This window comes from Leiobunum rupestre, chromosome 3 (assembly GCF_980474605.1).
Source record: "Leiobunum rupestre chromosome 3, qqLeiRupe1.1.hap1, whole genome shotgun sequence".
NCBI lineage: Eukaryota > Metazoa > Arthropoda > Arachnida > Opiliones > Sclerosomatidae > Leiobunum > Leiobunum rupestre.
In genome coordinates, this window is record NC_143386.1 from 60,474,201 (window position 1) to 60,498,459 (window position 24,259).

At 37.0% G+C, this 24,259-nt stretch overlaps 1 protein-coding gene across 3 annotated transcripts in view; it reads right to left on the reverse strand.

Moving 5' to 3' along the window:
- The window catches only part of LOC149953523 (four-jointed box protein 1-like), a 47,726-nt gene continuing 23,467 nt past the window's right edge, over positions 1-24,259 (reverse strand). For all 3 annotated transcript variants that reach the window (XM_090168876.1, XM_090168877.1, XM_090168878.1), the window contains exons 2-6: positions 4,552-5,280; positions 3,341-3,517; positions 3,068-3,251; positions 2,841-2,999; positions 1-599 (exon numbers count right to left, since the gene is read on the reverse strand). In XM_090168876.1, the coding sequence (XP_090025002.1) occupies positions 152-599; positions 2,841-2,999; positions 3,068-3,251; positions 3,341-3,517; positions 4,552-5,200 (1,617 nt within the window). In that variant the 5' untranslated portion in view covers positions 5,201-5,280 and the 3' untranslated portion in view covers positions 1-151. The remainder of the gene's footprint in view (positions 600-2,840; positions 3,000-3,067; positions 3,252-3,340; positions 3,518-4,551; positions 5,281-24,259) is intronic.

The window sequence follows — 24,259 nt, forward strand, 5'->3', positions numbered from 1 at the left end:
ATACTACCATAAGGTCTACCTAACCCCCGAGTTTCAACAAAATCGGTGATAACCACCTCGGGTAGTCTCCTTGTTAGTGGCGCCATCTAATCGGTGGTTGCTTTTAAATTTCTCTCATTTCCAAAACGTGATTGGTCAATGGAGGGGGCGTTTACGTGACGTCATTTTGGCACCGGGTCACGTGATCGCGAACTTCGCCGAGTCGCTTCTTAAAATTGGCGATGAAATGAACGTTTTTTGTGACGTCGGGGAGTTTTTTAAACAAAGGTTCTCGTTTGACGAGAAAGTCCAACAGCGTCCGAGCGGGTCGCTTTTTTTGCGCCAACCAATTGACGCGTTGAACGGTTGAACGTCGAAAAACGCACGTGGTGTTCAACATGGCTTCGTGGAATTGTACGAAACGATTGGCGCTACTCCAATCGTTGGTTCCTCCGCCATTTTGAGAGCCGTACAGTAACGAATACGCGTCCAACAAACCGCTTTCGTTGTCGATCAACCAAATTGTGTTGGCCTTCCTCGATTTGACCAAATTGTGAATCGTCTCCAACAGAATCGAAGGTTTCTTTTCGCGATCCGCCGCGTCTTGCATACTGGCCACCCTAAAGGTCAAAAGGTCATTAAGAAATGTCTGTCAATGTAAAGGGTCATTTTTAGAGAAGCAATGAAAAAATAGGTCATAACGCGTCAAAATCGCGCTAAGCCTAATAGCCAGCTAAGGGAATTGACGCAAAAAATGGAGTGAAGTCTAGAATAGCTTCCCCCAAATGAATCTTTACCAAATGTGGTTCTTAAAAATTCCTCTTGCTTATGCAATAAGAATTTCGTGGCGGAAACGTTTTTTTTTTAATTTGAAAATTAAAGCTAAAAACTTACGTTCTACAGCGTTATTTTATTCATATTTATGTCTATTATTAGTGAAGTAGGGTAAACGACGATTTGAGGAAAATAACTATTCGGTGGAGTAGGGTACATGATGATTCCAGGAAAATAACTATTCGGTGAATAGGGTACACGACGATTTCAGAAAAATACCTATTCGGTGAAGTAGGGTACACGACGATTTCAGGAAAATAACTCTTCGGTGAAGTAGGGTACACGACGATTTCAGGAAAATAACTATTCGGTGAAGTAGGGTACACGACGATTTCAGGAAAATAACTATTCGGTGAAGTAGGGTACACGACGATTTGGTTTATTCAGCTATTTCACTTTTTTTGCCGTTAGGGACTAGTTACGATGTCAGTAGGTGGGATTTTTATATAAACACACAGTGATTTTAGAGAACTGGGGTTGGAGGGCGCCGCGAATTAAATAGTTACTTTGGTTTTATTGTAGTCGCGTGTTCGGCTGCATCGTAACTTTTTCGATTTTCGCCCTCGGCGGGTTACATTAATTTTCAATAATGAATTACTCGGAAAATAATTATTTACGCCAAGAAATTTTTGCATAGAAATAATACTCAAAGAAATAAAAAAAAACAAAGAGATGGGGGCGGCTATTTTTTAATTTTGCCCAAAACATGTATTAGGCCTAACGGAAATTTCTGCGTCTATACCATAGGTCGACACTCACAATTGTCAGTGAGACTGGGTCTAAATTGAAGAGCTATTTAATGAAACCGTCATCAGAAAGGTATAATAATACTCAACTGTTCTCAGTTGCAGGTTAAGAAAGGCAAAATATCTAGTATATTTGGCGGAACGATACTAGCACGAATTTCCGGTAAATCGTCGACGAAAATCTCGAATTTGGCCGGTTTACGGTTGAATTTCTAAATATACCCGCGCGCGTTATATAATTTTGGAAAAGAAAGACTATTGTGTTATATTTCAAACTGATAAGTAATTCATTAATAAGATATTAATTAATATTAATAAGATATTAATTAATATTAATTAATATTAATAAGATATTAATTAATATTAATTAATATTAATTAATAAGATATAAAAACCGTTGTAATAACTTATTTTTAGTGTTACAAGTGAAGAATACCTAAGCAAATTCGGTTTGCCGAGTCCAGGGTAAGTATATTACCACTTTGACGTGATTTGATGATTGTTTAGTAGCATAATACTATAAATTCGCTATAATGAAGCTTATAAATAATAATATATATTAAATATTTATTGATAACTTTGATATTTACGCAATAGACATTTCTAAAATGGATTAATATAACACGAGCAGGATTCTTTAGGAATTCAAAAGAAAATAGGCGAAATTCTTAATTTCCGCCGACGATTTACTGGAAAGTCATGCTAGTATCTTTCCGCCAAATGTACTAGGTATTTTGCCTTTCTTAACCTGCAACTGAGTACAGGCATCACCCTAGGCCCCAGTCATCTAGCGACTTTTATTGCCTTTAATTCAGGTGGCCGCGTTAAATTGCGTATAGAAGGGTGGTGGCAAGCCCTTCAAGCCAACAGCTCCCTACACTTAATAGTGCTAACCACTATCGCCACCCCACCTGATTTGCGCCAACCCAATAAAAACTGGCAATAGGTGCTTTGAAAAACCTTTCGCGTTTAAAGTTTTAAACCAAGGATGATCTATACCTACGTTTCAGGTTTGCCAAACGACGTTTTGGAGAGCAAACTACTTTTCGCTACAAAGACTAAATATAGCGCTCACTACATTTGCTAGTCCTAGGCCGCGTTAATTTCTTCTTTGCTACGTGTCGAAAACAAGATGTTTCAAAAGTTTTACGTTGGCGGTATAGGGAGTTAGAGGCTTCTCTTATTATAGGCTTCTGGTTTTACCTTCCTGGTAGCCTAGTCCACGTTAGGAGCAAACAAATCAAATTTCTAATCGTGAAAATTGATAAAAACGAGACGTACCGATCGTAATTTCCGGTGATGTAATCGAAAAGTATCAAATCGCTCCATTGCATTAACTCTACCAGCTGATTGGTCGATAGGTCCCGCAGTTCATCGCTCATTGGTCGAATGGTTTTCTTCTGCCTGAGCGCTTTCAGTATCAACCTCGGCATCTTATCTCTAAAGGATGATGTTAAAATAAAGGGTTAAGATATTACAAGGAAGACGAGACGAAATGCAATTACTACCTTTCGAGGCCGTCGATCCATTTGATCAGCGCCACGGTGGCGTTGCGTTCCCAACCGGCCTTGTCCAAGGAACGCGCGACGTCCGGACTCGTCCACTGACGGCCAGCGTTGACCGACGACAGCGTGACGGGTGGTATGACGCTGATACCGAGTAGACGTGAGAGATAAAAAGACATGACTTCTCCTGAAACGGAAAGATTAGAGACGCGCGTCAATTAGCTTCTGTCGGTTGACGGCTCTTTTATTTTTAGGCCTTGGCTCGGTTTAACGAACCTTGTACGAGATAGTGATGGGGAGATCTGTATCGGGCGCAGGCGCGGCTCCCGTCTTCGAAGACGACAAATTGGTTCTTGGGTCGGCCGCAACGGTTCCAAGTGGGCGCCTCCACCCGCGCCACCCTCCCGTTTTTGGTTGATCGCAGGAACGATAACACCTCTGCGTCACTCATCCCTTGAAGCGGCGATGAGAAAAATTACAAGATTAAAATCGCTAAATTTCAATTATGGCTGGTTTTCACTAGGTCAGAAACGTCGACGCAAAAAACTCGTTAGGCTTAAGGACTGCTTTTTACTAGGGCCAAAACGCCATAACGGTGAACGTCGACGCAAAAATTACCGTTAGGACTAAGGGGTGGTTTTTACTAGGGCAAAAACGTCACGACGGTGAACGTCGACGCAAAAATTAACGTTAGGCCTAAGGGTTGGCTTTTACTAGGGCTAAAACGCCACGACGATTAACAAAGACTCAAAAATTCCCGTTAGGCTTAAGAGGTGGTTTTGACTAGGTCCAGAACGTCACGACGGTGAACGTCGACGCAAAAATTACCGTTAGGCCTAAGGGGTGGTTTTTAGTAGGACAAAACCTCACAACGATGAACAAAGCCGCAAAAATTACCGTTAGGCCTAAGGGTTGGGTTTTAGTAGGACAAAAACGACACGACGGTGAACGTTGACGCAAAAATACCTGTTAGGCCTAAGAGGTGGTTTTTAGTAGGGCCAAAACGCCACAACGGTGAACGTCGACGCAAAAATTATCGTTAGGCCTAATACCATATTTTTGCGTTGACGCGTTTTTGCCCTGCTAAAAACCAGCCCTTAGACGCTTCAATGATACAATATCTCCAAGACATCTGACTAAACGTAACAACGGTTCCTAGTTTTCATTTATCCAAAATCCTCCCATAAAACAGACTTGATGAGGTAGTTCGCAGCCAATGAAATTGGGAATCGTTGCTACGTTTTGTCGCTTCTTCTCGAAGTGAGAGCTTTGGACAAAATGTTTCCGGTTCATCGGTCAGCCTGGCTAGTCAAAGAAGCCCAGAATAATCCATTCTCAAGTCTAAAAAAAGTCGACGCTCGCCATTCGTGGTCACGTCTTTGGCCCAACAGCAAAAACCATATGAAGAGTACCTTGCGCGTCCAAGCTCTATGTATCAATAAATCTTAGGTATTGGGACGCGAAATACGAATCCGATAAACACACACCTTTAGGGTAGCCCTTCTCCAATTCTTTACTCCAAAAGATGCCGTCGCTGATAACTACACCACCATTTTGACTAGAGTTCAGTAGGACATCTCCGCTAATATTCGTCCTAGTGACGCGACCGTCCACCGAGGTGACCATATCGGTCTCATTGTCCGCTTCGACGCCGGTGGCGTTGGCCATATCGTAATCGAAATCACCGACTCTAAAAACCGGGTTCGGATTGTCCGCGTCGTCATCTTCGTAATTCAAGTCACTCTCGTACGACTCATTCGCGTCTTCGACGATATCGAAGTCCACGTTGTAGTCGTCCGACTTTTCGTCCGTCAACCTATCGGAGTCCCTCGACAGGACGTCATTGCCCGAATAGGCCACCAACAAACGCAGTTTTCCGCCAACGTAGGAGATGGCGCTCGATATGGATGTCCCACTGACCACCCCGCCACTGACGCTGCTCAGAAACATCGAGGGTTCCGTCCGGATCTTGCTGGCCATCTTGGACCGCCCACCGTGTTCCGAGAGGAGAGTGCTGGGCTCCGGGTGTCGGTGGTACTCGCGCGTGACGCCGTTCAAGGTGATCATGACTAGACCTAACAGGAAGAGGCAACAGACTCCCAACATTCGCCTCCATAACAACTGATACACTCGCATCTTGGAGGTCAAAGGTCATCAATGAATATAACCCTCCTTGATCAACCGAATTCATTGTCGTAGAATGATACGCTGGTAATCTGTGAATAAAATAAAACGTGTGACTAAGGGTTTTTGTTTACAAAGAATTAGCCGCTGCAGTTTACATAGAGACACCTAGGAGCCACAAACGCAGCACTGCCCACACAAGGGGAACGCAACCCGTCAAAAGTCGTGCATTTTATTGTGTACAGTTTTCATTGGTTAGAAGCTTTCGCGCCTGCTGCCGTTGGAAGGGGAAAATACGGAAATTGTCCCCCCCCCGCCCGTAATACGTGCAGCTTAAAGGTTCGTCCAATGAAATTTGTACACAACGCTGCGGTAGCTTGTTTAACCTGAAACGGCTAATTTGAAGTTTGGAGTTTCTCTAAATACGAATAAAGTGCTTACAGAGAAACAAACATTTAGAATGAAGCCCTCAGAGTTTCGGTACAAATACCATAATTTCGTATCATGTTACAAATGGTACTATTATTTTGAGAGCGTACTATATAGTACCAAAATGTAGCACATTTCCAACCGATTTACTATAATTGTACTATTTTTATATTTAAATTATTTCTACTACTAAAATAACAAGAATTTCTTATTAACTATACATAAAATCGTCGCCTGAAAGCAAAAACCACGTAACTTCATACTAATTAAAAGTATAGTTGAATTTACGTAGTTTTTGCTTTCAGGTGACACGTTCAAATGTTGCCAGATCACATGATAGTTGATACCAGATAAATAGATATTTCTAATCGAAGCGCGGCAAAATTTCAAAAAACGTTCTAGTTCCGATTTCTATACTGACTATACATCCACTCCTCATGCAGAAACGGCACACGAGAACAGTTATCTGCATGTTTAGCAACAAACACTTTAAATTAAAAGTAATTAATACTATTTAATATTAGTACCATCAGTAAACTATAGAAGTATACACTTGGAATGTCTTGGTTCCATTGGGACGGTGATACGAAAGCGCGTCGAGAAAAAGGCGGGGCTTAACTACGTCAAGTGTAAGACGTAACGCGACATTTCTAATTCATTGGCTCGAGGTTTGACGCGAAAAGAATGCGTCGTCATGGTAACAAATAGGCGATCTTCCCGCGCAAAATAGGCTTATTTAAAAACCTCAATTTGTTATTGTTCTTAATATTTTGAAGTAATTATAATGTTCTTCGCGAAAGAAGTGTAGTGATACCTAATTTCAGGTATTTGTAAGGTTATAAAAGAGATAATCAGGTAAGCTAATAATATAATAACCATGACTAGGCTTAATGACGAGTTTTCGTCGAATGAGGGTAGCGAGGCGCGAGAGTTTTTCCGTGAGTTTTCCCCGCTTTAAGACACGCCCATTTCTACGAGCTTCATCACGGCCGTAAAAATCTTCCTTGGACCGCTTGGACATTCCAAGTGTACCTTTTTTTTTATTATTCAAAGAAGAAAGGGCTGATTGAATCTGAGAAGACCGCGAGCCCGGCGAAGACACCATCTGATTAATCAGGGCGAGAGATGTGTAACGGCCACGCCAACGGGGGGATACGTGGGGACACGGGTGGGGACACCAGTGGCGGAAGTATTCCGACCACCCGTTGGGGGACTGGTGGTCGTCCTCACACGGCCATCCACAAACTCTGCCTCCCGGACGCCTGGGATTACAGGAGTGAGCCACTACTCCCGGCTCAAGTGTATACCTATATATTTCCTGGTACCATAATTCCTATTGTTGTACTCATTGAGTTGGGAATAAATAGAGGTACAACTAAATCTGGCTGGCGCGGGACCAATTTCTTTCAATAAGGAAACTTTATCAACTTTATCGTTCTACCGTGGCGGCATCTGTCTCTGGTGGTGGCCACTATATGGCAATTGAATTTTTGCGCGAATCTGACGCGAAATTAAAATGTATGATTTCACGTAACAAACAAACCTTTGAAGTTGTTTAAAAATACAAGTTACGGTGAGTTAGCTAATAATTATTTATTTTTAGCCATATAACTTTACAAAATATAGATGGCACTACCGCCTAATTATAAAGATGAATTTCGTACAGTCTTCTCAGAACAGGTCCCGCGTAACCATGGCAACCGAAATCGTAATTGTAATTCTAGCAGTATTATTCCCAATGGACGCTTCAATAAAAGATACTCGGTTTTTACTCCCCTCTCCAAATTCATCTGGGAAGGAGCTATTTCCGGTCGGTCGGTTAAACGGTTAGAATGGCTAGCCAAAAAGTCATATTTAAGCCAATTGGAGACGCGTTTTTGCCCTCATGAGAATTTTGCGTCAGATAAGAAACGCGTCGGCTCACGTGTATAAGGAACATACTAATGTTAATTTTCGATAATATATTTTAAGGTAAAATATATAATGTTACTAAAACTAAGTATAAGAAGATATTATTATTATTATCATCCTCTTATGTTATAAATAATTAAAATTATATGTAATATTTTTATAATACCGTACAATTTTAAAGCTTCTCATGGAGGCAGAGTTAATTCATTTCGTATAAAATTCTCTTTTGGAAAAAGATGAAAACTCATTCCTTTAGAACTAAATATTATTAATTTTGCAGTACGGTATGCAACAAGTGTTTCCTTTTAACCAGGTAACTTTTTTGGCATGTTAAGGCTTAGCAAAAAACGGATGTTACTTTCGAGAAAGTTTCCAGCTTTCTAATATTTCAACAAGCACTATATAAATAATAACTTATGAGTCCTGGCTGTCGTAAATATTACTTATTGGCAATTTCTGGGAAGATGTTTTATTTAAGCGCCTATTCAATGTTTGTACTATAATTCTTTAACCTTTGTACAATAATTCGATCAGAAAAATCTGGCAACGCTGTGCTCTAGGGCTCTGTTCAGTATCAAAATGGCGCTCGTTATTAGGTGTGTGAGGAAGTGTGGGGATGGGCGTTTAGAAATGACGCGTTCGTCTCCTCGACACTAACAACTGGCTGCGGAGGCGAAGAAAGACAAGCGATTGCGGGCCGACCCTCTAATAAAAACATTTTCGCGTCGGGACGAGATGTAGAAAAGAAAATAGCGTTAAAAAAATATAGCCGAGGCTTAGGGTTCGCGTCTGTACTCCAGTTTGTTTATTCGCCCCAATGGCTAAAGCACACGCGATAGAAGTCTTCAACAGCTGTGCCTGTCCAAGGACGTACTTGGCGTAAAAAAGACCAACTGGACAGGACCCAAAAGTAACTGAGTCATCGTCACTTCAGATCAAATCGATACCGTTATCAAAGCGCAAATAGAAAGGATTTTCACCATAAATAAAAGATACGGTTTACTGTACTTTAAGGGTCACATAATTAAAATGGGAAAAATTAAAGCCAGAATTTCAAAATGCTTTTTTTTTCCCAAATACAAAATGCCAAATACTTTCTCCATAACTGAAAATGCAAAATACTTTCTCCATAACTCAAAATGCAAAATACTTTCTCCATAACTCAAAATGCCAAATACTTTCTCCATAACTGAAAATGCAAAATACTTTCTCCATAACTCAAAATGCAAAATACTTTCTCCATAACTCAAAATGCCAAATACTTTCTCCGTAACTCAAAATGCAAAATACTTTCTCCATAACTGAAAATGCAAAATACTTTCTCCATAACTCAAAATGCCAAATACTTTCTCCATAACTCAAAATGCAAAATACTTTCTCCATAACTCAAAATGCAAAATACTTTCTCCGTAACTCAAAATGCCAAATACTTTCTCCGTAACTCAAAATGCAAAATACTTTCTCCGTAACTCAAAATGCCAAATACTTTCTCCATAACTGAAAATGCCAAATACTTTCTCCGTAACTCAAAATGCCAAATACTTTCTCCGTAACTCAAAATGCAAAATACTTTCTCCGTAACTCAAAATGCCAAATACTTTCTCCATAACTGAAAATGCCAAATACTTTCTCCATAACTCAAAATGCCAAATACTTTCTCCGTAACTCAAAATGCAAAATACTTTCTCCATAACTCAAAATGCAAAATACTTTCTCCGTAACTCAAAATGCAAAATACTTTCTCCGTAACTCAAAATGCAAAATACTTTCTCCGTAACTCAAAATGCCAAATACTTTCTCCATAACTGAAAATGCCAAATACTTTCTCCGTAACTCAAAATGCCAAATACTTTCTCCGTAACTCAAAATGCAAAATACTTTCTCCGTAACTCAAAATGCCAAATACTTTCTCCATAACTGAAAATGCCAAATACTTTCTCCATAACTCAAAATGCCAAATACTTTCTCCGTAACTCAAAATGCAAAATACTTTCTCCATAACTGAAAATGCAAAATACTTTCTCCATAACTCAAAATGCCAAATACTTTCTCCATAACTCAAAATGCCAAATACTTTCTCCATAACTGAAAATGCCAAATACTTTCTCCATAACTCAAAATGCCAAATACTTTCTCCGTAACTCAAAATGCAAAATACTTTCTCCATAACTGAAAATGCAAAATACTTTCTCCATAACTCAAAATGCCAAATACTTTCTCCATAACTCAAAATGCAAAATACTTTCTCCATAACTGAAAATGCAAAATACTTTCTCCATAACTCAAAATGCAAAATACTTTCTCCATAACTGAAAATGCAAAATACTTTCTCCATAACTGAAAATGCAAAATACTTTCTCCATAACTCAAAATGCCAAATACTTTCTCCATAACTCAAAATGCAAAATACTTTCTCCATAACTCAAAATGCAATGTAGTTTCCTAGAAATACAAAATGCAAAGTAGTTTCCTAGAAATACAAAATGCAAAATGCAAAGTAGTTTCCTAGAAATACAAAATGCAAAATGCAAAGTAGTTTCCTAGAAATACAAAATGCAAAGTAGTTTCCTAGAAATGCAAAATGCAAAGTAGTTTCCTAGAAATGCAAAATGCAAAATAGTTTCCTAGAAATGCAAAATGCAAAATAGTTTCCTAGAAATACAAAATGCAAAATAGTTTCCTAGAAATACAAAATGCAAAGTAGTTTCCTAGAAATACAAAATGCAAAGTAGTTTCCTAGAAATACAAAATGCAAAGTAGTTTCCTAGAAATACAAAATGCAAAATGCAAAGTAGTTTCCTAGAAATACAAAATGCAAAATGCAAAACACTTTTTCTGGTGATAGCAAATACGACCAATAAAGTTTTGGCATTTTTAAAGTTCAAATTTAAACGATTTGAATTTTAAGAGTGGGGCCTACATAATCACGTGTTATGGGAAGCAGGAAAAAATGCTTGTGACGGAAGGAGAGAAGTTAGCTAAAATTTTGCCTGAATTGTTTGGACGATTTTCTGGACCTTTAAAACGTTTGTTAGGTCATTGTTTAGGACGGCGTACGCTTTGGATGACCGATACCCGCGGGACAGTACCCGTATTTTACAATCATTCACCAACCATCGCGTGAACACATTTCAATTTTGACTATTGAAGTGTACACATCCGCGGTTTGGCGGTAAATCGGCCCCCATTTAATAGCCTAGATAAATTTATATAATACGAACTTCAGCTAATACTCAAACCGAACTTTTCCAAATATCATTCCAAAAAAAGAGTACTATCCGGAGGGGATGTAGTTAAAGGTTGAACCCAGCCGAAAGTTTTACTACATGTGTCGCATTTTGTTTTTGACACGAGCAATTTTTCGGCTTTCCTTTGATTGATGCCTGTTCGCCATAAAAAGAGAAAACCCACCAAGGCTTAGTGCTTTAGCAGACATCATAGACTACTCCAAAATAGGCGCAAACTTTACCACCCCGTTCGCCTTTAACCTCGAGTGGGGGGGTGTCTGTTCGAGACTACCAAAGGACCCCAGCCAGACATTTTTTTACGATCTTCATCTGGCTGTTTTTCGCATATGGCGGGGGGATGGGAAATGGGGTTGCGGGCCCCGGGACACGTAACTGTCCTAACGGCGTATTTAGTACCAAACTCCTCGAGCGCCATATATCACCCTGACGTGACCTCCGCGAAACCCCGCCGTTTCCAGCGTCCTTTCTGATTGGGACAAAATTCGAGCCAAATATTGGATTCGCTTGGAACCGTATCGAAAGGACGGATATTTTTAGAGTGTCACCGTGGCGGCGTACGTGGCTGCTAACTTATTCAGAGGGTAGGAGGAATCCTTACAAAGGAGACCAAACCAGGAATAGATGGGACTTTAAATTACTTTCAAATGCCTGTACAATCGTTTGAAAAATTTGGGTCGAATTTCAGGGCCTTCATTTTGCCAACTCCATCCTAAATAGGCAAGTTGCGGTAGCTTGTGCAAAGAATATAAAGCCCGTAGCTCCGTCTAGTGGAACTTTTGCGCCTCTCGTTTTTAAAGAGAGACCGGGTTGCGTTAACCGTTTCCGGTTACTCTGATTTGCTTTGCCAATTCGATCCTAAATAGGCAAGTTGCGGTAGCTTGTGGCACTGATGGGTGAAAACTCGGTGCCACTCTTTCCTTTGACTTTGCAAGCTCTCTAAACCACTGGTTAAAGGGGTTTCCCCCGAGTTGTTCGGTTTCCCCTTCCCATAAAAACTTGTTGTAGGGAGCTTTTGAGTCGCGTGGCATGAAGGGCTTTCAACCACTCCTCCCACGCATTGTAACCCGGCCACCTGAATTAATGGCTTTAAAAGTCGCTTGATGACTTAGGCCTAAGGTGGTGCCTAGCTGATTATTATTTTATTATTATTATCATAAGTTAATGATACCTCTAAGTAGACAAATGGCTATGCTGCCTATGGCGGATATGCTTGTCCAAATCGACCTATGTCTCTCCGTACTGCGTATCAAAGTAGCCTTAACAAACACTTGGAACTGCCGAAGCTGACGTTTCTTTAATCCCGTTTGGTGCAAGGCTAGCTTGAACTTCCCCAAAAGAGATACATTTCGGTATTCCCTTAGAAAATTCGTTCCCCCCACAGAGGCAAAAGAGCGTTTTTTTGCTATTGGTTTATTTCTCTCAGCCCAATATAGTTTCATTCTCGACCGCACAGCGGCGCTGGGTCCGAGATATTTTTCAAATCTTTCATTTTCGCGGGAATCGGAGAGACAAGATTTGACATCACATTTTCTGGACAAAGATTCCACCTTGAAAGGGCTTATTTGTCTACTTAGAGGTATCATTAACTTATGTTATTATTAAATGGTTATTTGAACTCAGCTATCGCAAAAAGTGGATTTACTTTTTAATTATCGAATTAAATTAAATCTTGAGCAAAATTGAGATGAGGGAAAATTTTGCCGCTTAAATATGAGCCGAATGAAAGGAGCAAAAATTTTGCCGCTGAAAAATGAGCCAAAAGAGAGAAGATAATATTTCCGCTCAAAAAAATGAGCGGCAGAAGAGGAAAGAAAATTTTGCCGCTCTAAAATGAACGAAATGAGAGGAGCGAAAAGAGACATGTTTTACCGCTCAAAAATATGCTTGGGGGAGCGTAATGAGAGGAGCGGTTCTTTAACTAAATTGCCCATCACTGCTCTGTGCTGAGAGCTAAACCTTGATTGCGCAATAGCTCTGAAAATCATTTCAGTTATAATTTTTCCTAATGGACCATTCTATAATATACTACTTATGTGATTATTTACTTTTGTGTATAGAGAGGCAGAAGGTTTAGCCTGATTTTTCATGAACCAGGGAGGCTCAAAAAAGGATTCTCTGGCAAACCTGCTAACCTAGTAGTCTTGATAAAAAGTGGATTTTTTATCAAAATCCTAATCATTTAACGGTTATAGTTTTATACAAACCATTATAAATAGTTAATTAACTATATCTCATTAATTTGATAAATAGTTCAGTTATGGACTTACTATATTTTGAAATATACTATATTAACGTAGGCTACCTTAGCTATATTTTGAAAATCGAGCTTATGGGTGACGGCTCAGAACGTACCAATCAAATAGGAATGAGCGTATGCAGAATTTTTAAAACCAAAGTATAAATAAGTTACTGAAGTAGCGCTATGTCTTTGTTAAAATGTTTGGCCTGTTTAGCTAGGAATTTTTAGAAAGGTCTATTGACATACTTATGGTTATTATGTTACTTATGATAATATGTATAGAGAAATAGCTAGAAATTCATTATGGGTTCATAAATAGGGGTAAAAATATGGGCTCAGTGCAGAGAACTAAACTTACATTGCGCAATAGCTCTTTAAATCAGATGATAATGTTATTGTTCTTCGGTTACTTATGCTTTGACTAGTATCTGATATCGAAAAATCGCAGTAGATGGCGCCACAGCAAATATTAGTATTATTATTGTGATAGTGATGATGAGTCTCTGACTAGAAAATTGTAAAAAAATGAAAGACTAGAACACGTTTTTAACCTAGGCTTAATGAAGCAGCCCCTATGTTTTAACTACGGCCAACCCCGTACTGTTTAGCGCGTTATAGAAGTTGGCAGTGCTATGATGGATTTCCGGGAACATTTTAACAAGTTAGCTAATACCAAAACAACTTACGCTATCGCCTATTGAACCATCGACAAACTACTACCGGACTTGTAATGTATAAGCTTATACATTTTCGTTTACATACTGCCGCGCCAAAATTTCTGGGGACGGCCAGCGCCACCTAGTGAATTTTCTTGCATTTAAGAATCGCGTACAAGATGGCAGCCTCCATGCAAAGAGTATGGAAGTAATAGAGATAAAACCACCGGGAGAGGTCCGCAACGAAACGTTCACCACCGAGGGGGTTGATAATGGGGGAAAACATCTGTAAACCGAGCTTCAAAATAGCTACCGCAGCGCCATTTCGGGATTCTTGTCCTGCTTTTCGTTTTGAAACTTTTGGTAGATTTCACTTTGCCATATTTATGATCTAAATTCATTTTCAAATTAAAAAGTTACTCTAAGGAAAGACCAAGCGCTATCAAAGAATTATCTTTGGCGCTATTGTTGCAATTAAATTTGTGCCTTTTCGATTACGAAGAATCCCGGAATGGCGCTGTGGTTGCTATTTTGAAGCCCGGTTTCCAGAGGTTTTTCCCCATTGTCAACCCCCTCGGTGAACCTCTCCCGGTTTTTTTATCTCTATTACCTCCATACTCTTTGCTCCATGGAACCAGAACTCGAGTGAGAAACTTGTAGAGTTACTTATTGATTAATACTAAACCATTACTAAACCATTACTAAACCATTACTAAACCATTACTAAACCATTACTAAACCATTACTAAATTAATACGAAATGTTCTTGTTGCTCTAGGTATTATTGAAAATCAGGGTTGCCAAAAAACCGGCTTTTTTAAAAATTGAAAAATCCCGTATGGTTAAATCCGGTTGTAACCGGTTAAAACTATTAATAAAAAATGATCAAATTGCTTATATCAAGCCCTCATTGCTCAAATTGCCCGATTTCAAAATTAAGTTTTTGCGCGTGACAGTACCTTTACATTGTGAGGTATAGCAGACTTATTTACCCGCTTTTATACCCTAACATGGCAGCGTATTTTCACGCGCAAAATTAATTTTAAGATAAACTAATTGCTTATATGTTAGCTCTCATTACTCGCGACAAAAAGTGAAGGTTAAATTTTGTCAATGTTTCTAATTAATTTCTCAATTTTTTTTATAAAAAAATTGGTTTTAACCATGGATTTTATTTGGTGGTTAAATCCGGCTTAAACCAGGGCATGGGTCTTATGTCGCTTTTGACCAGGGTGGTTTAATCCAGTCTGGCTGGCTCTTGCCAACCATGTTGAAAATAGATTGTAGTTTGTCGATGCTTAAACCTCGCAACTTTTTAATCGTAACACTATTTTTCTGATAACGTCATCAACATGGAACTATTATACCAAAATAAACCAGTCACACGAATATTCAAATGAAAGACTTAATTTATTCATAATCGAAACGGCGTCGCCTTATAGTTAATTTTCCTCGCAATACGGTTTGTCGAAGCTCAGCCAGAGTCCGCCGACCTGAGCGACGTAAAATCGAAAATAGGGGCTCCGGATGAATTACGACTGCAGCGCCACCTCCCAGTCGCCGAGAGAAACTTCAGTCGAGTGCGCACCCCCCTTACCTACCCCCTGCCCTTATCTCATTTGCATAATGTCGCCGCTTTCGTCCAGAATTCACGCAATTATTATTCAAGAGGCGTAGGACCGAAATTCTCACTTATTAACTATCTGGAAACCCCCCCCCTCCTCACGCCCGTAACGGCCCCTCCCCCTCTTTAGATTATGCCCCCCCCCTCTTTCGTAAGCGTCTTTTGGGTCTTTTTCAAATGAACGCCGACCAAAACGATTCTTAATTCTTTTTATGGCCTGGAAATAAACCCTCCTTTTGCCTTCTTATTAACCGAGGCTTAAGTTAGTCGCTCGATTTTTACCGAGAGTTTAATTGTATTTTTAAAAATTGTGGGAAGATAATTAAGAGTTATACGGGAAGGTATTTAAAAATATATATTGAAGAATTTTAAGAATACGATTCAAAATTGCGAGAAGATATTAAGATAAATGCGAAAATGCGAGACGATATTGCGATAAATGCGACACGATATTGCGATAAATTCGACCCGATATTAAAAAGCGAGATGATATTAAAACGCGAGACGATATTAAAACGCGAGACGATACTAAAATTCGACACGATACTAAAATTCGACACGATATTAAAACGCGAGACGATATTAAAACGCGAGACGATACTAAAATTCGAGACGATATTAAAAAGCGAGACGATATTAAAACGCGATACGATATCCGCGAGACGATATTAAAATTCGACACGATATTAAAATTCAACACGATATTAAAACGCGAGACGATATTAAAACGCGATATGATATCCGCGAGACGATATTAAAATTCGACACCAGATTAAAATTCGACACGATATTAAAACGCGAGACGATATTAAAACGCGAGACGATATTAAAATTCGACACGATATTAAAATTCGACACGATATTAAAATTCGACACGATATTAAAATTCGACACGATATTAAAATTCGAGACGATATTAAAACGCGAGACGATATTAAAACGCGAGACGATATTAAAACGCGAGACGATATTAAAACGCGAGACGATAATAACTCAGAATTTTAATATCAACTCTTTTTGCGAGAAGATATTAAAACAATTGCGATAAAAAAATTAATTTATACTCCCGATTACAGTTCTATTGAGTCGGATTCCCGATTACAGTTCTATAGAGTCGGATTCCCGATTACAGTTCTATAGAGTCGGATTCCCGATTACAGTTCTATAGAGTCGGATTCCCGATTACAGTTCTATAGAGTCGGATTACCGATTACAGTTCTATAGAGTCGGATTCCCGATTACAGTTCTATAGAGTCGGATTGCCGATTACAGTTCTATAGAGTCGGATTCCCGATTACAGTTCTATAGAGTCGGATTCCCAATTACAGTTCTATAGAGTCGGATTCCCAATTACAGTTCTATAGAGTCGGATTCCCGATTACAGTTCTATAGAGTCGGATTCCCGATTACAGTTCTATAGAGTCGGATTCCCGATTACAGTTCTATAGAGTCGGATTCCCGATTACAGTTCTATAGAGTCGGATTGCCGATTACAGTTCTATAGAGTCGGATTCCCGATTACAGTTCTATAGAGTCGGATTACCGATTACAGTTCATTAATAATATAATTCCGATTACAATTTTATAGAATTTCAATAGAAAATAGTTTTAATGCAGATTTATATCAGAAACTATATAATATTATGACGTTTTATCCACATGAGTCTAAGTCATATCTATAATAATGACCGCCATTACCCGGGAATAACCTGAAAAATTAAACCATGCCGTTCTGGGCGACATCATAAAAACTACATTACCAAATGTTTTAGAATAAATTAATACGAAAGCCGCTAGCGATCGGGGGCCCGGTGTACGGAAATTACGACCGTATCACATTACAGCAACAGACGCTTTTTCGGGCTCTTGTCTGCTGAATCCAGTTATGTTAAATGCACGGGGTTTTTTCATCCTTAAGTATGAAATTAAAAAAAAACTAATAGTTCTGAATTATTCATGAACTTCATCGGAAAAAATACCGATTCCTTTTTGCCTTAATAGTGGGCAGGGCCTGGGCAATTAGTTTGGAAAATTTTAAAGAAAAACTCATTAGCGCCGTCCCCATCCCAATTAATAACGTCTGCTATTAATGAAATATACCACATCACAAAATTTGATAGAAAATATTATTTTCCAACCTTTTATTGGTTATTTGAATAGGAATTAAGCAAAAGTGTGTAAAAAAATTAATGGTCTAGTGAACACTACCAAGTTAGATTGACGAAACGGTACCAAAATACTACTGTTACGGTAATTTTTAAAAGGAATATGAACGTGAGGTTTATTTTTCTAACACTCGTGGCGCTGGCGTATACTTTTTCAGAGGCTGTGTGTGTCGACTCTGTCGAGACAAATACTTTAAATTCAAATATTTTAATATAATAATAATTATTATTATTATGTAGCCTACAAAAGTATTTTTTCAATTATTGTGGCATAAAGATAAATATTAGCAACGTCTGGTAATATTAATTTTAATATGATCGTTTCACTTTAAAACTAAATATAATAGAGAGGTTAAGCTAGCACCCGAAAACACGTAAGAAAATCTTGAGTGTAGGCGTACACCTCCTACAACTTTTACAAGTTCCCCGTACACGTTTCCTTGTACAGGCTTAACCTGTCTAAATATTGTTTATATTTAAATTAAGATCATTGTAGTAACATTTAATAACACCACAAGTAACGGCACTATTTTAAGTATCACACGTTCATTATGACCCCAGGAAACACTCTAGTTGTTTATAGGAAATTATAGGAGTAATTTTTAGGTAAATATAGGAAATTATAGGAATGTTCAGCAAATTTAAAGGAAATTAAGGGAATAATAATTAATAAAGTTAAAACAAATGCTTTTAAAACGAACTTTGGTTGAATAGTAATACAGGGTGTTTACTAAAAAATGAACCAGCGTGAATATCTCAAAAGCTGTTTTAGGTACGATTTTGAAATTTTCAAGTCGTATACAAGATGTAGGGGAATCCTACTGCAAAAATTTCGATGACCTTGAACACTTTTCTAATTGGAACCAACTTTCTAACAATTACGGTTCTCGCGTTAGTTTTTGGATGACCTTGAAGACATGGTTCAAGGTCATTTAAATTTTTAAACTAAAGACCCTCAATCCTGATGACGATGTGTAGCAAGTTGTAGTACTCTAACACGAGTATCTTTAGAGTTATCAGCTCCCGAACCTCGCTTTCGACACGTTATCAACTTAACTAACTTCTTGTTTTTCATCTAGCATTTCTCGGCTTCCTATTGGTCAAATCCGATCAGGTCCAAGCTATTTGTACTTAAAACGTCACGTGGAACACTTTTCTTATTGGAACCAATTTTGTTACACTTACGGTTCTCGAGTTAGTTTTTGGATGACCTTGAAGACATGGTTCAAGGTCATCGACATTTTCGCAGTAGGTTTCCCCCTACATCAGGTATACGACTTGAAAATTTCAAAATGGTACCTAAAACAGATTTTAAGATATTCGCCCTGGTTCATTTTTTAGTGGACACCCTGTATTACATTTAATATGAAAACAGAAGACTTTGTGACTAGATAAATTTATTGAAGTAAAATTGCATTTTCATTTTAAAACAGCAGCCAGCCCGGCCCAGCCGTAAGAGTCAATGATATTTATTAGTGTTTTAGTAAAAGGCTGGCGGTTTTTGAGCGCCTACTATCGAATTTTAAAATTATATTGAAATCCAAGCGCGAAGTACGAAAAATACAAAAAATGTCAAATTATAGGAATACGAAAAATTATAAAATGTAGGAAAAATTATAAAGTTAAGGAAAAATTATAAAATGAAGGAAAAATTATAAAATGAAGAAAAAAATTATAAAATAAAGAAAATATTATATAATAAAAGAAAAATTATAAAATAAAGAAAAAAATATAAAATATGGAAAAAATTAAAAATGAAGGAAAAATTATAAAAAGAAAAAATTATATAATAAAGCAAAAATTATAAAATACAGGAAAAATTATATAATAAAGGAAAAATTATAAAGTAAAGAAAAAATTATAAAATAAAGAAAAAATTATATAATAAAGGAAAAATTATAAAATAAAATTATAAAATAAAGAAAAAATTATAAAATAAAGAAAAAATTATAAAAATAAAGAAAAAATTATAAAATAAAGAAAAAATTATAAAATAAAGAAAAAATTATAAAATAAAGTAAAAATTATAAAATAAAGCAAAAATTATAAAATAAAGCAAAAATTATAAAATACAGGAAAAATTATAAAATACAGGAAAAATTATAAAATACAGGAAAAATTATAAAATACAGGAAAAATTAAAAATACAGGAAAAATAAAAAATAGGAAAAATTGTAAAATATAGGAAGTTATAGGAAGACAATCGAAATATAGGAAATATTATAAAATATAATTGTAATTGTATAACAGTAATTTCTTAAAGACAATGCGTTTCATCAAAGACCACATCAATCAATAAACCAAGTATTTTACCACAGTTTACACGATTTGTTTCTAGTCTTTGTGAACTGTCAAGTAACGAAGAATCATTGATAAATCTCTCTAAATCAATAACAGAGCCCAACCCAGACAGACAGCTAAAAATATTTCGCAAATAAAAGCGGATATGAAACCAGACTGCCATTTCCTAAAATTTCCCGCCAAAGTTTCGCCATAAGTATCTTGGTAGACGCGACTGAGGAAACGGGGGAAGGCGAACAACCCAGCGCGCAGCGGCTAAGCCTAATCTCCCACGATAATGGGGGCCGGCTTTTGTAACAGTCAAGCTCGATAAACTGCTGTCGGCTATAGAGGGCGCCACCACCACCCCCGGGTGAAATCGTGACTGCTTCCCCCTCACTCTCTAAATTCGCATCGATGGGTCGGAGCATCTTCCGGAAGAGAAACTATGACGTGAAAGAGGGGGGGGGGTCTGAATCCTCTCCTCCCCATCGTCTCATCTTGAGCTTCCTCCACCTCAATTCGGAAAAATCGAGAGACGGGTTGAAAAATGGGCGGAAAATCCGATCCAGAATCCAGATGCGAAGGGGGCACAGCAAAAGGGGGATAGATAAATACAATAGAACGAAGGGAGCGCTGATTGTAACGTTTTTGGGGAGCTAACTACAGTTCCCCTTTATTAAAAAGCTAAGCCTTTTTGAGGGAGAGAAATCGACCAAATCGAAGTGAAAACGTAGAAGGGAAAAGCAACGTGGACTGAGATTATTTTAAACAATTGACTTTGACGCGAATGTCGACTATCGAAACACTATTTTAAAAAATCTCTTATTCAGCTATTTAACGTTCAAAACACTATTTTAAAAAATCTCTTAATCAGCTATTTAACGTTAAAAAACACTATGTTAAAAAATCTCTTAATCAGCTATTTAACGTTAAAAAACAGCATTTTAAAAAATCTCTTAATCAGCTATTTAACGTTCAAAACACTATTTTAAAAAATCTCTTAATCAGCTATTTAACGTTCAAAACACTATTTTAAAAAATCTCTTAATCAGCTATTTAACGTTCAAAACACTATTTTAAAAAATCTCTTAATCAGCTATTTAACGTTCAAAACACTATTTTAAAAAATCTCTTAATCAGCTATTTAACGTTCAAAACACTATTTTAAAAAATCTCTTAATCAGCTATTTAACGTTCAAAACACTATTTTAAAAAATCTCTTAATCAGCTATTTAACGTTCAAAACACTATTTTAAAAAATCTCTTAATCAGCTATTTAACGTTCAAAATAGAGTTGTAAATCGGAAAATAAGGTTTTGATTCCATGAATAGCCTAATATTGTTCACAAATTTAAATTTATATACATTTTCACCTCATTTGATCCGAAGTTATCAGACTGCTATACTCCCCATGTTGAAGGCGTTTTCCTTATGAAGTTAGAATTTGAAATTTTGCGAGCTCTTAGGCCGAAAAAAAAAACGTTGTTTTTACGAAACCATTTTTTATGGATAGAAATAGCTATACCCACAATTCCCTAGTGCAATGTATCGTGTCAAAATGTGGGAATGGAAATTAGCTTTTATTTGACTCGATTTTATCATCACTTTCATCAGGAAAACGCCCTCCGATTCTGAGCGCTATTTCGATAACTTCGGTTCATTTACTTCTGATTTTATCGAATCCAAAAGTTAAAACTAAACGTCTGATCAAATAATAATCCCGAAAAAATATAAAATAATGTATGTTTTAATTTTTCCGATTTGCGAAAAATGTTCCGAATTTAATTTTTCTGGAAAATTAACAATTGTAGTTCAAAACGATATTTAAAAAAACCTCTGAATCGGCTATTTATCGTTCAAAACACTACTTTAAAAAAACCTCCAAAAAAACCAATTAGGGAAAAATTATAAAAAAAATAAATGTATCTGGATCGAGCGGACGTTAAAAATAGAATCAATCAAGAAGCTTCTGAAAAGCAAAGCATTTAGCCACTTCTCATTTTTTTAACAAAGGGAGTCAGACGGCTGTTGGAGGAAATCACTTTTTCGTTCGCAAAGAAAGACTACCACCCGGGGAGGCAGGAAACGGGGGGGGGGGGACGAAATCGATGTATCGATTCTTTCCAAAAAAAACCGGGCAGTAACAAAGAAAACTAAACAGCCCCAACGTCAAGCCATTCCTAGTTAAACCGTTTTTAAACTCGAGACAAATTATTCATCAGCTAAAAAAGGGCAACGCCAAAAGACAAAAGAGTTCCATTCTGTTGTGTCACACGTTTTTTTGTTTACCAATTAAAAAATCTGCGAGGGATAATTTCAAAACGTTGTCAGAAGAATATTATAAAACACTTATAAAATATATTACGTATACTTCTGATACGACATATATAATTATAAAGATATTTTATACAAGGTGTTTCAAAAGGTTATGCAAAAATTTGAAGGAGTTGTAGGGTGGTGAGTTGAGAAGTATGCCTGTTATTTGTCCCCATTTTCCTACGATGAGTTAAAAGAGCCCCAGAGAGCTTCAAAGTGTGGCCTACCAGCCCCTGGAAGTAGGCTGCAACCTACTTATATTATATTTATGCTTATATTAAACAAAAAACACTTAATAAAAGATTATATACTTCTTAAACTTACACAAAAGAAACACTAAAAGATTTTATATACTTTTGATATAACCAGAAAGATATAAGACATATTTAACGAGATACGTTATATTTTACACATACGGGGAGATTAAACCAGGCATTGAAAACTAGCTTCATTCTTTAAAAAAAGTCTTTTGTATAATTCAATTTTATATTAATTTCTACTTAGATAGGCACGAGGGAGGGTGGTGGGAAAACTTCAGAAACGTGCGCTAGAAATCGTTTCAACACAGTCATGGTATAAAATTAATAAATAAATACTATTGGTATATTTTTAAACAATTATTTTTTAAATATAAAGACACAAAAGTATCCTTGAGTGAGGGTTCCGAAGTGGTATTTAACAAGTGGTAAATAATGGTAAATAACGTTATGGTATAAATTGAGAAAAGTGGTAAATAATGGTAGATAATGGTAAATAATGTTTCCATGAATTATTTGTTCGGTTTGAGTCTATTTGATCGATTCCCAAATGATCGAACGGATCCCATTTGATCGAATGGCACTTGATCGAACGAAATTTGATCGAAAGCTACTGTAGGGTAAAACTACTATTTTTTGGGAGTAAATCGAAAAGGCAACGGTGCATACGCGCCTACGGCGCGCGTACATCAACCTAACCTAACCTAACCTAACCTAACCTAACCTGACCCTATTTATATATATCAAAAACAACGGGCCGTTATCGTCGATGTCATAAAAAATTCCATCATATAGTGTATAAAGTAAAAACCTCTTCATCTTTGTGGCTTAATACAGTTAAAGCAATGAATTATTCCATCATTATTCCTTCTGCACTTAAGCAATGAATTATTACATCATTATTCCTTCTGCACTTAAGCAATGAATTATTACATCATTATTCCTTCTGCACTTAAGCAATGAATTATTACATCATTATTCCTTCTGCACTTAAGCAATGAATTATTACATCATTATTCCTTCTGCACTTAAGCAATGAATTATTACATCATTATTCCTTCTGAACTTCATATTGACATTCGGTAAAATAAAAACATACCAACTGGTACTATAAATACTTTTGAATTCGATCAAATGGTATTCGATCATTTGAAGGTTCGATCTTATGAAACAAATGACAAATGGGATTCGATCAAATGGAATTTCGATCAATTGCAACGTATAATGATCGACTGTGGTATTGTTTGGAACACTGCCTTGATTTTTCTGGTGAACGTTTACTTAAATTAGAGTCTTTCAAAGCGCCGTAAAAATTTGTTCGTTTTGAAATTGAAATAAAACATTTTTACACGGGGGGGGGGGGGGCAAGGTGGAGAAAATCAGGTTTAGCGCAGCCTGATTCATTTTGACAAGAGTGGTCGTAAAAATATATAAAAATCTCCGCGGGAGATCCAAAAAGGAAAAAAAAAACAAGTCTTACGAAGAACCAATTCCAAATATTAAAACAAGCCGGACACCGACATAATAGGATTCACGCGCGGGTTCTAGTAATAATTTATTCATTGCCGTTAGACCAAACGCAAGAAAGGGGAATTAAATCAATTTTATTTAAATTAAATCATTTATTGAAATCGAAGTAATTTTGAAAACGTCAATAATTCGTTTTTCTAAATATTCTAATTAAAGAGCACGCCATATGAAATATATCAATTCAAGGCAAACGAAATTACTTGCAATAGTTAAATGACAAACGAAATTACTTGTAATAGTTAAATTTCAAACGAAATTACTTGCAATAGTTAAATGGCAAACGAAATTACTTGTAATAGTTAAATGGCAAACGAAATTACTTGCAATAGTTAAATGGCAAACGAAATTACTTGCAATAGTTAAATGGCAAACGAAATTACTTGCAATAGTTAAATGACAAACGAAATTACTTG